Source organism: Parasteatoda tepidariorum, chromosome 2 (genome assembly GCF_043381705.1).
Source record: "Parasteatoda tepidariorum isolate YZ-2023 chromosome 2, CAS_Ptep_4.0, whole genome shotgun sequence".
Classification (NCBI taxonomy): Eukaryota; Metazoa; Arthropoda; class Arachnida; order Araneae; family Theridiidae; genus Parasteatoda; species Parasteatoda tepidariorum.
The window spans coordinates 55,221,490-55,235,541 of NC_092205.1; the positions used below are offsets into that span (position 1 = coordinate 55,221,490).

A 14,052-nucleotide genomic window follows, 5' to 3' on the forward strand; every position below is an offset into this window, starting at 1 on the left:
GTTCACAATACCGTGACCAATGGCATGATTGTGGCTTTGTGGTCAGCATTGCTCACAGGCCATCTTTACTTCCCAGAAAAGCTAATACCCATGGATCTGAGGCTGGGTGAACTTCAAACCGCCACTGGTGAACGAACTCCAGTTCTTAACATTGTTTGTATAGTATGTAACCACGGAAGCATAACAGTGGTAAAATAAAGCCTTATTTATTATTTGCGGAAGTGCTATTTTTTTGTTTTTTTAATTTGAACTAAGTACAAAGAGTGGATAAAACTTTACTTCCATATCATGTTTAGATATTTTTTCAAATTATTTATGCCTTTTCCTTTAAATAAACTCAGGAATTCAAAGAATGTTTCTTTATGTTTCAAATTTAAACTATTGAAAAACTGGGGAATAGTTAACAAATCTAAGTTTATCTAAGTTATCTAAGATATATCTAAGTTTATTCTGCTGTACCTCATCTATTAATGTTTTATTTTAATCTTAGATCTATAATGTATGTTTCCATTATATTCACCTCTATATTTCTTATATTATATATTTGTATTCTTTTACATTCTTACTTTTTTACGTCTGATGCCAAGATTAAAACAAAACTTTTAAATCAACATTGTAGGAAAAAGTTTGAGATACAGTTTAAGTAAAATTTAGAGATTTAAATAACTTTAAAAACCACTTTGAAATGAACAAAATAATCTGTGCATTCATTTTCAATAACAAAAATAATATATGGAAAAATAATCTATTTGCGTGAAATCCTCAGCTCCAATGACTAACAACACTTGAGATGTTTCACTTGTAAGAACTATAATAATATAATATTGGTACTTTTTAATGTAAGGAAATAAAGCAGCACTAAGTGCCATAATTACAAAGGTATCATAAATTTAATAAAATCTATTGTGCCACTTTTATAATAATTGTATGGTTCTTAATATTTTTTAGCTGTTTGTAATAAAGATTTTTCCTTCCATTATTATTTTAATCTTTTATTTAGGTAAATAAATTGAATTGAATTTAAAACATGTTTAGACTACTAATTTAGTATTTTATTTTCAAATAAGTTAACTATAAAAGGTAAAATAAGGGACATAAATACTTCATGAGGATTATAGGTTATACACATGTTGTATGTAAACAGAATTTAAACATCTAAAGTTTGTAACCACAAAACATTATGCCGCATGACGCATGGACGACACATCAGATGGCTGCTTTCCTCTAAGACTTCACATCTGATCTGGGAGGTATAATCCTTGGAGGGTTTCTGAAAAATATGAAATTAAATTTGCATAGATTTACTTATGTAAATAATAGGTTTGATTATACTTGATTAAAATTTTCATACGATTTAAAAATTTACAAATTTGAAATAACAATAGACATGTTCCATGTGCTCAAAAATAGGCTCCCACTTTCAAGACTTGCCAGACGTGAATGAGAAGAAACAAAGTGATTTGAAGTTTGCTTTACAGTTAATATTTTAATATTATTATTCAGCACGAATATCACGAATGTACGAATTCAATTTTTTTCTACTATTTAAGTTTGATTGTCAGATATTTGAAAAAACTAATGTCTATATTTTGCAGGAATTCATGATTCTTATGACTAGAATACATAATACAGTATATATATTTTTTCTGAATTTACACACATTCATTGAACGGAAAAGTGATTGATTTTGTTGGATTATATTTGATGAATTTGTTGGTAATCTAAAAAAGCAAACAAATTATTAGTACCATGATTTCATTATTAGAGTTATTATTTTTCTCTAATACTTGATTTGGTTATAAGGTTAGGGGCAAATAAATAAAAAACGGTTCAAACGGACGAGATAATCAGGAATCACTATTTAACATCAGTGATGAGAACCTTGTTCCTTATACAAGGGTTTTCTACATTATTGCAGTACGCACTGAAAAAAATTCCAGATTAAAATACTGTATAAAGTATCGGTACTCAGGGTACCGGTAATTTTTACTGCAAAATTCATTTTTACCGGAATATGTTACGGATCAAAAAATCTGGCTATATCGCAATTTTTATAGTAATAAGTACCGTAAAATCCCTGAATCACTGTACTTAAATAAATAATACTATATAAAGAACAATGAAATGATTATTTCGAGAAAAATTAATTTATTTATTGCAAATATAATAGAATATACTATAATTTTGAGAACTAATGCAAAATACATTATATTATTGATTTATAGTTATGACTGAAATAAATGAGTAATGTATATTGATAGTTGCTTATTTCAATCCTTTACCATAAGGGGAACAGCAACAAAAATCTTTTGTTAAATATCTAAGGACACTTATTGGAAAACAGCATGATGGATTTGAGTTTTCAAAGAATATAAATAATAAATCAGCTTGCGAAAATAGAAAGGTATTTCTCAAATAGTAGCTAACTCCTCACAAGTTTAAGGAAATATTACTGTTATAATGCATTTTTGAAAAATGTCTTATAATGATTTTATGTTAGATGGAGGATATATTTTACTGAAATATTTGAAGTTCCGGGTTGTGATTTCTTTTGATATTTGAGAAAGTAGGAACTCGTTTGTAATACCTATAATATTCAGTTCATTAAATATGCTCTTTTACTAATGGGTCTATACATGCATCGTTAGTGAGGAAAAAAATTATACTTTTATTCAACGGATTAGAATCAAATTTTCTCCTTGTTACTCGAAATTAATGAACTGTACATGGTTTGCTTTTATTTCCATTGGTCGAATATTTGAATGTTATATAGATAATGAATGTCAAATAGATTCATTCGTATACTTGTCATTATTTTAATTAGAGATTTTAATGAAAAATATCAAGTTTCAAATCATGTTACTACTTTGCTTACAGCACTAGCAATCGGTAGATCGACTAAAATTCCGGATCAAAGAACGGTATTAATTACCGGTACTTTGGATGCAGCATCCGTAAAATCCATTTTACCGAAACATCCATTTTTACCATTAAATATTTTACCGTAATATTACAGTAATGTTTTTTTAATTACAGTGATTTACGGTAATTATTGCTAAAAAATCACGATTTATCGGATTTTGTTATTTCCTATAAATGGATTTTACGATAAAGAAGAATTTTCCGGTAAAAAGTGTCGTCATCCTGAGTGTCGTTATTTTTTAAAGTAATTTAATCCGTAATTTTTACAGTGTGGTCTATTTGATGTACCAGCTGTAAGAAAAAGATTAATGAAGTGTAAATGTGAATAAAATTTAATTTCATCATTTGTCATTAGTTTTCTCATTGCTCTAAATTGCAGAAGTATGTTTGTAATGGAATTTTTGAAATTGTAAAATGCGTAGTTGATATTATTGTAAATAAATCGTAATAATAATTGTAATGTAAATATATTGTAAATAATTATATTTTCTCTTTATCTGCTTACATTGTTTTGATTGAGAAACAAAATTTCTCAATCAAGACAATAAAAGCAAATAAAGAGAAAATATAATCAAACAGACTACTAAAAAGAAATGGAACTGGTTTGATGTTTGATGTACCCTTTTGATTAAATTTGTCACTTTGTTTGAAAGTTAAGAAGCAACCTTACGTTGTTATATAAATTCTATTTCTTTTGATGTATAGCCTATGCATTTCATTGATATAGCATATCATTTCATATTATATTTTTAACACATTTAAGCACATCGAATTGTATTTATTATACACAAATAGTATCTATTTTAACTTCTTTTAATGTAACTGTTATAAGCATATTGCATGTTTTAATAACAGTTTTTTTTATTCTCTTAGGTAATCACTTCATTATAGTTTTGCCTCATATCAGTGTAGAATCAAACTAATTTTGTTATATGTAATTTTGTAACTATGTTAGTGATAATTGTTTGGTATTTTCAGAATATCAAATTATGCACTGAGAAAAAAAGTGTTATCAAAACTACTGGAACATACTTAATAACTTCCATACTAACTGAACATACCGTTTCTTTGGTACTATGGAAACACCAAAAAGCTCAGCAAATTTTACCGATGCGCTTTGGTAAGGATTTTGGTAAAATTAGCAGTAAAATATAGTTTTATAAAATGCAAAAAAGTTTGGTGAATGTGATAAAATTTGGTAATTTTATCATGATGTGTTTGAACAAGGTATTAAAATTATTCATTCAGTTAAATTAACTTTTCAGTTTTGTATTTTTAACTAAAAGTTTGAAAATAAGAACTATAATTTTGAAAACCAGAATTTCCGGTAAACCGTTACCATATGAAAAAAAATACCAAATCAATGGTTTAAATAACGTATATTTTGGTTTTGTTAGCTACATACCTCGAATGTCATTTACATACCGTGAGGAATTTTTTTTCCTCCTTGTGTAGTAATTTCTACATCTAGTCTAATTTCAAAATTTCTAAAAAATCTATTTTCCGTGTAGTATGCAGCTGTCAGTTCTGAAACCGTCAATAACAGAATATTATAAATTTTTTACGAGAAATTAATTTGCTTAATAAAAATTGAATAAAAAAGTTGAAAGTAAGACTAAAAGAGAATGGAATATATTCAGCATGCCTATAACTAATTGATGTTAAGAAGTTGACGAATAGTCTTTGTTCAAAGTATGTTCTTATTTTTTAATAATAAAACATTCAATCGAGCTTAAAGTATTCCTTTCTACAGTTTATTGAGTTATTTATTAATGAAATATCAGACAACTTGTCAATATTTTTAATAAAAACAGTTCCCTCTAATTTCCCCTTTTTAATAAAACATAAATTCAACAAAATGAAATTTTAATTAGAAAAACAGAGGAATGTATCAAAGAGGATGGTTACCCAACAACACCCTTAAATGAAATGTTTAATTATATTTGATCCTAAATTAAGTTTTGAATCTCTACTAATTACATTCTTTTCAAATGAAAAACATGTAAGAAAAAAGAACCACTAAAGCAACTTTGTTGAATTTCTTCATTATTTTTTACAACGTACTTTAATGAATTTTATTAAGTATACTTTATCACGATCAATTCAATTAGTCTTTTAGGTGAAAACTCTTATTGCCCATAATTTAGTTAGGTGTAGTAAATTAGTTCAAATTATACATTGTACGCATTTTTGAATTATAAGCAATCGTTAGTCAAGCCCATATATATTGGTACAAAATGTAACAATAGATTATTTAAACTTTTATGTAAGAGCTCTGATTATTTGAATTCTCATTTATATGAATTCAAATAATCGCTATTGTTTGTATCAATAGTCTTATTCCTTTTAGATTTTTTCTTCTTTATTTTGTTCAAAACAAATTAAATTCAAAGGAGAAAAAGAATAAAATCCTTTTAAAAGTAATAATTTTTTTTCAATGTTTTCCAATCATTCATAGTAAATTGGCAAAAATGTATTTTGAAGGATCATTGCTTTTATTTAAGTACCTTCTTTTATTTTAAAATTGAACTAATAGAGTGAGGGATGATTATTTATGCAAACTATAACTTTTAACATTATAAACAATTACAATACTTGTGATCTGATTTTTTAAAGCATTATATAACAATGCAAATTACATTTAAATACCTTATAACTCCACAATTTTTATATACATATTATATTTTTCATTAAGAATACGTAATAATAATAAATATATTATAATAATTATGTTTTAATATTTTTATTCCTTAATATTTCTTGTAACAATCACGAACTGTATTTTGCGAAACATTTAAACTAATACGTGATATATACTCAATGGTATTAATTTAATCTTCTATAGTATCTTTCTATAAACATTTGTGCCTGTCTTAACCCCTTAACGATCTTATTAATTTTAGGAAAACGGTTGCAAGAGTGCCTATTTTTTTATTCAAGAAAATCAAATAGAAAAGGTGTACGTACTATCTATGTATTCCTTTTAGATGTTTCGAATTTTTTTCAGCTTGTATAAACATGTTTCTATAAACATTTGTGCCTGTCTTAACCCCTTAACGATCTTATTAATTTTAAGAAAACGGTTGTAAGAGTGCCGATTTTTTTATTCAAGAAAATCAAATAGAAAAGGTGTACGTACAATCTATGTATTCCTTTTAGATGTTTCGAATTTTTTCAGTTTGAAATTTAAAAAGGAATAATTTTTTTTAGGTGCAGTCAATATTTAGGTTTATTGAGATAGAATGTTGGTTTTTCAGTAGGCAAGAAAAATTAACAAACTATGTGTTTCTAAGATTAGAACAGATTTTAAAACTTACGCATAATATTAATAAATATTTGTAACTTTTATAAATGATAAATTTCAAAGCATGAGATGCAAAGGCCAACATTATATTCCGATCTCAATAAAAGATAGTCTAATGCTGCCATCTAATGTGTAAAAAAAGAAATAAAAAAGTTCCTGGTGCAAGAAATGGAAATATTTAAAAATTTTTGATGCATTACTTTTGAACTCCAGCCCAGAAATATCACGGTCACGAGAAATGGCAGACGAAGTTCACCTAGTGATTTTGACAGGAGAGAGAGGGATGGGCTTAATAATCGCTTTTAATGCTTCTTGGCCAAACCGATCATCTTATTATTGCATGTACGCATAATTATGTATTACTTATGTAAATAAATTTTAAGACCAAAAAATATTTTTAAAAACATTACGAAAGTAGTTATTCAATATTTATTAATGTAGTGATTTTGCGCAAATATTGTACAATTCTTTTTAAATATCCTATAATTAATCTACAAGATTAAAATCCTGAAATCAAACATCAAACAAGATCAAAACTATAAAATTTATGTATACATTTGTATGTTGGCGTAAATTTTGAACGCTAGAATTCATTTTGTGTACAAAGCTTCTGATTTAAAATAAAACACAAATTATACTCTGATAATAACGAAATAATTACTATTTTAGAACAACCGTAAAGGGAATTCGCGCGAAAGTAATTACAGCAATATGATTGCTCCCATGAAGACATCTTCAATACCAAAGTGGTTTCATCATTTTATCCATTAGTAGAATCCAATCTCTGATTAACCTCATTCCAAGCCAAACTACTCGTTCGGCAATCAAGTTGAAACGCTGGTCTGGAACGCGGTTCATGGTACATTATCTGACAGAAACAAGGCTTATGTCGCCAAATTAGGCGACATATGATTCTAGCAGATAAAGCAAGCTTTCATACATCACTGTCGTCAGAACTTAGATTATAAATGGGATTTACAAGAAGAGTTATCCGCATGTTCGTAAATCATGGTGTCAAAGGAAAAGTGAGAGAACCAAGGGAAAAGAAAGCTTTTGTTAGAGGCTGCGGTGGTTTAATGTGTCAAAATAAGTGCAATATTTTGCGAAGAAATTTTCACTTAAGTACGTAAACAATGCTTGATGACGTCATTATCTGTTGGTAATTGAAGCTGGATCTTCTCGAATAAAGGATATTCTCCTGATTTGTTCGTAAAGTTTTACACCTCCCTGGGTTTTCAAAGAGATCCATATTTCTGCTTCCCAACTGGTGATATATTTATGTATATGTTACTTACAGTTCTTTTTAAGAATTTAGATTTTAATGTGATACTGTGAATGTGAATTTTAATGTGAATTTTACTAAGTACATGCAATACCTTAAAAAAAATTCATCTGTATGGACAGAGGTTTGTGTATATATTAGATATTGTATGCACCATGGCTGTAAGAAGATACTTATTATGCCAACATTTTTTTTCTATCTGGGTGATTCATTTAATCAGTATAAATACTGAAATACATTATAATTATCAATAAACTGTAGTTAGTAACTAGTATGAACTACTAATGAAATTCTCATAAACTGATCTTAGTGAAAGGAAAAGCAAACTGCTGCAAATAGATTGAGAGGTGAACAAAACTATATAAAAATAACTGGACTAATTCTATAAGCAATAATGCATGCTATATGCTTGAGTATTTTTCAAACGACAGTTCTTCTTTGCTTAATTGAATTACAGTTTTTTTTGTAAGCCTTTACTTATTTTGGTAATTACTTTTTCGCTTAATGCAAGAAAGTTTGGAAACAAAATAAAAACAAATCTTATTTTAAACATCAGATTTTTTAAGATACCTCGCATATTTACTACCACTTCTTGGTATTAGTACAACCATTGGTTTTTCCAAGAAATACACATTCAAATAAAAATCAATAGAAGCAATTTTTAATTTTCATAAATGAACATATTTCATTGTACCATTTTTTAGACACAAGGTTTCTTATGCAAACACAAGGTCCATAATCAAGTAAACTTTTACACTGAGGAAAAAAAATGCTTGTAACATTACCGTACTGTAAGATAATGAATTCTGGTTGGAAAACTAAAATTCTGGTTAATAGAACCAAAATATACAGTATTTAAACCATTATTTTGCTAATTCCGTTCATATAATAATGGTTAGCTGGAAATTCTGGTTTTCAAAAATATAGTTTTTATTACTACACATAAAGTAAAAAATACCAACCTGAAAAATAAATTTAACGGAATAAATGATTTTATGCGATGCTCTAAGGTAACGGGATAAAATTACCAAATTTTACCGCATTTATCAAATTTTACCACAGATTTTAAAGCCATGTTTTAGTATTAATTTTATCAAAATTTCATTCGGTAAAAATTGATGATCTTTTCGGTGTACCCATAGACACTGAAGCTAAAAAAAATTATATATATCTTCTGGTAATTTTGACCATGCTTTTCCGCAGTTTAGAAGAACAATTTTATGGATCAATTTTTAACAATTAGTTTAATTACCAAAGGAAGGAATTGAAAAATTTGTGTTTGAACCTGACTATATACAGCTCAAATTTATAGTCTATGTCATTTTTAAACTCACAAATTTATTCACCATGAAGCACGTAACTAGAAAGTTCTAACTTACTATTATCTGTCTTGACTTTCACTCTTATATAAATAGCTATGACTTATGAACATGTTTAAATTGTTTATTAACTATTCAAATAAACTTATACTAATAGTTTTTAAACAATCATTTTTCTTAGAAAAACTTGCTACAAGTTTGTAAAATCATAACTCTTTTGCCATTTTGATATTTTACATGTATTTAGTTTACCTTTAAATTATTTATGTTCATGAAACATTCCTTTAAATTCTTTGTGCATTATGAATGAAATTGGAAAAAATATTTTACATTAAAATACATAAAAATACAGATATTTCGAAATGTCTGTCTTTTAAAGAAGTTTTAATAAAATATATGCACGTCTGAAGAAAGTAATCGTAAGAAAACTTAGCTGTTGTACTCTAGGGAATTCAAAAATATCTTCCAGAGATGTCAAGAATTAAATTTATAGTTATCAAAAAGTGCTTTGAATTCATTTTTGTTCCCAAGAGGCAATGATATCTGTTGATTATTTGCTGTCACAATTTTTAAAAAAATAAGTGTAAGAAATCAAAAATCTTTAAAGTTTACACTCCGTTTACTTGTTTAATCGATTTGTGGTCTATAGTTTTGTAATGACAAATAAATCTCAGGTATAAATCTGGAATAAAAGTTTTAGTCAAATAAAGCAGTTTACGAAAGTCTTCATACTCTTTGTCTTTTAAAATGATTTATAACATTCGAGTCTTTATCTTTGTGAACATCTATGAGAACATCAGTATAAGATAATCTAAGTTTGCACCGTTGAAATTAAAAATAATAAATTAAATTGTATTTTTCATTTAGTTAAAAAATACATACTCCTACGCGAAATCGGGTAATATTTTGATTTAGAATGATCTTCTGAAATAAATTTATTTTAATCTGTCTATCTATCTATGTTGTTACAGTTACAAGAATAAATCCGGTTAGTATTAATACTAACCGGTCAATATTAGTAAAACCGCTTCTTTTATTCAAAGGAAGAATAAAAAGGAGAGATTTCCGTATCGTGATCTGTGGTAGAATAATCGCCAAGTCTTAGCAACTACCGGGCAGTGACCCACGTGAAACTAAGTAAAAAACATCACAGAAAGGGATCAACTTGAAGGTGTTAATTCGTTAATTTTTTTTAGTTAAACATCAATTTGGCACCTTAGCGATTGTAATTGGCGAGGCAGATCACGATCCGGAAATATCCCCAATAAAAATTCGAAAGAACGGCACTGACCAAACTTCATTGGCTATTCTTAATAATAACCAGTAAATGCGATAAATTCGATTAAATTATTCATTTTAATCAGCTTATTTGGTTATTATTAATATTGACCTGTTAGTATTAATAGTAAGTCTTAAGAAGGAAAGGTAAGAGGAGAAGTCTTACACTAATTCATGTTTCGTCGCCAGTGTGTAACAAAGGCAAATGATGAAGAGAACTTGGCAATGCATTCAAGATAAAAATTGAGGTTTCGGATAATTTGTAACTTAAAAACAGTTTCAAAATAAGCAAAGCAAATTTTCTCAAAAAAGATCGAGTGTAAAATTAAAATTTAGCATGATTGTTGAGGTATGTGCCTTGTTAAACAGCTGTATGCCTTACGCAAACTATATGGTACTAGTAAATAAAAATCGTTAAATAATGCATGTAATGTATCTAATGTATGCAATTATACTATAAGTTGTCATAATATAACCAGAGAAATATTTGAACTAAAAAAATTTAATTTATCCCATGACATTTGAATTAATTCGTTAAAACTTAAACGGGATAAGATAAACGTAATAAGTAAAACGCTTAAAGATAAACGTAATACCTGAAAAGGTAACGCAAAACTTGTATAGATAAAAATAACTGTTGAATAATTTATATCATGTAACAATATCGATATTTATAAATTTTTATTGGTTATTTTACACTTCTTAATAAATAATGTTAATTTTCCGATAAGAAAGTCTTATTTTTAACCCTTTAAATGCATTTATATTATTGAAACCAATTTTAATATGATAAAAAGAAACCCCGTGTAATTAGAAAAATATAAATTCCTGTGATTAATTATCACTTTGACTTTATGTAACTTAATTTACATATTTATCAACTGTTCAGGTTTAATTTAAAATTACAGTTAGAGCCACGTAATGATTTTATACAGTTATTCAATTTCATGAAAAATAATTTTATTCTTCCCTTTTTTAAATTTAAGTGCAAAATAAGGCTAAATAAATTATACAAAATGCAGTTAAAGTAGCACAAAAATATAGATGAAAATAGTTGAAGTATCTATGCAAAAAATAGTTTATGGGAAATTTCTTTAACACTTTGATAAAAGTATTAAATTTTATAATAGCAATTTATTGAAAAGTATCAGAATCATTAATATAACTAGTTCATATTATTATTTTTGCGATGTCAATATAATCTCAATAGTCGTACTGTCTTAGAATTTATCTCAGCATATTTCCACTGAACTCAGTTATTTTTATCAATATATAACACGGTCTGAGACAAGCATTATTATATATTCGACATTTTTTGGGAACATAAATTTCAAGTTCACGGCAATTTAACATCTCAATTTTTACCCTTAGAATATCAAAATAATACCACTAACATAAAAGTAAAAAAAATATCTTGAATAAATCAGTTTTCCTTGTTAGCTTTGAAATAAGACTTTTGGAAATGGTAGGCTTTTAGGCTCCCCGCGCATTTTGAGTTTTATATTGTGCTGGATTTGCATTTTTTTCTCGAATTTTACGCTTTGCAATCTCCATATTTTTATTAGTAAGTTATTTGATCCTGATATCATCAAATTTAAAGTAAATAATACACGAGGTAGAAATAAACAATTATCACGATATTTGACGAAAAAATGTAGTACAATACAAATAATAAAAGCATGAAAAATATTAGAATTCGATAATCAATACAAGTAATACAGCGCATGTAAGACGTAGGAAATAGAGGATGCATTGCAATAGAAACAGATCAAATTGATTATTCAAAATTTAATTTTGATGTGCAAAATTCAAAATAACTAAATACAGTGTGACCCACGTAAGGATGAAAAATATCTGGAATTAATGAGCTGGTGGTATCATTAAATCATAATACGTGTTATGAGAGCATCTTAAGACGGAATATATTTTAAAACTAATTTTCTCATCTCTGTCATGTCATTTTCGATAGACAATTTATCACATATTATATTAAACTTTAAATGTTGTTTTTGAAAATGAGTTGTAAATGTGTCGAAAAATATGTGGGAAACAGAGAAACAAATCCAAAAAAAGGACAAAAAAATACTCTTGTAGCTGCTTAAATGATAAGAGAAAGGAAAAAAACCCGGAAAAACAAAAAACCTAAGAAACTTGATTATAATTTATATTCAGCAATGTAACACACATTAAAAACCGTTTTCAAAATAGCTTGCTACAATTGAGCAATAGTTGCAAGTAGGAATTCATTTTCATCTAATATATTATAAATGTTATATTGTATTATGGTTTTCATTTACAAATTTCAACATTGTTTCAGAAAATGTTTGGAAAATATAACCAATGACAAATCAGAGAAACAAACAGAGCATAGAGTTTGAAATGGTTAAAATGCGTAAATTTTGAAATATTTATCAAGTCAATCAATTTGAACTAATATATATTATCGTTTTTTAAAACTGAAATTAATAATTTAAAGTTATCAAGATTTATTACTTTAAAGTATAATACACATTGTTTCATTAACAATAATTATCTGTTTAATCAGATTTTTCCTTCATTTTATGAAGTATTATGAAATAAAATATGATTACATGTACATACTTCAATGCAGTTTTAAAATACTATAAAGACAAAAAGAAAAGGTAGAGGCAGCTTTTGAAAAGTATTCCAATCTCAGGTTACAAGCTGTTATTTTTCACGAATAGATCCAAGGTAACTACGGACTTTTAGTGACAGGAAAATAGAAAAGCATGATACCTGATCTGGCACCTTGCAGTGGAAAACGTCAGATGGAGAAAAAGATTTATTTTATAATGCAAACCGAAGACACTGTGATGTTATCCATGCTATACAAAACGTTGAGGTGCTCTTACACCCCCACCCTAAAAAATGTAGTTTTTTCTTTTCTTTTCAAAAACAAAATAGAAATTTTGGACACATACCTTTTCTTTGTGAATCTGTTTTAAAAATATAGATTTAAACGTTTTTTGAGGTAAAATAGATTCTTAAGTGTATATTATAAATGCTTCCTTGAATTGTATCTAATACAGATAAAAAATATTAATAAAAGAAGTATTAGTTTAGATTTCGGAAGCTAAATGTTTACGATAGTCATTCTATAAGAAGAAAAAAATCGATTAGGTTAAATACACTTTTGCATTAACAAAATATTGAGAGAAAACAAGACAGATAGCTATGTTTATGCGAGATTTCGTGGAATGAATATTTTTTCCACCATGCCATGCCGTGCCATATAATTTATTTTCGTCCAAACATTAATTAAGTAAAATTTTTAATGTGTAATTAAAATTTTTAATGGTTAATGGTTAATTTTATTGAGCCAAAACGTCCAAAAACAATTTAGTATTATTGATGTTAACTTTCCTCCTCAGGATTACTCCGGAAAATAAATATTATGCTGAAAAAAAATACAAGTTATTATTTTTTCCATCTTGCCATGCTATATTTTTGCCCTGATTGCCATGCCAAAATGACATGAAATAGTTCAGTTTAATTTATGTAAACTTTCGCTATCATGTAAATTCTAAGAATTAAATATTATACTTTAAGAAATAAATACAGACCAGTAATTTTCATGCTATATCCATGCATGCGATATTTTCCCCTAAAATCGTTATTTCTTTTTAATATTTTGAGTCAAAATATTAAATAATAATTCAGTTTTATTGATGTTAACTTTCGCGTCGTCCTGTGTTTTATAAAAAATAACTATTATAATATAAGCAATGCATAAAAAATTAATATTTTTTTACCATGCCACGTTATGTGCTATATCTATATATAATATTTAGAAGTTCATTACATTAATAGAAATATTAACCGTATTCAGAATCATTCGCTATGATGCTATTGTTTGAGTTCAACACCTGAAAATTAAGAAAAAAATAACCGTAATCAACAATTTTTTTCTGGTACTCTTTCCCTCT

General features: G+C 27.0%; 1 protein-coding gene across 1 annotated transcript in view; it reads right to left on the reverse strand.

Moving 5' to 3' along the window:
* Positions 1-552: 552 nt before the first annotated feature.
* Positions 553-14,052, reverse strand: part of LOC107457467 (Myoinhibiting peptide precursor) — a 133,506-nt gene continuing 120,006 nt past the window's right edge. Inside the window, exon 3 of the mRNA XM_016075628.4 lies at positions 553-1,270. Within this exon, the coding sequence (XP_015931114.1) occupies positions 1,233-1,270 (38 nt within the window). The 3' untranslated portion in view covers positions 553-1,232. The remainder of the gene's footprint in view (positions 1,271-14,052) is intronic.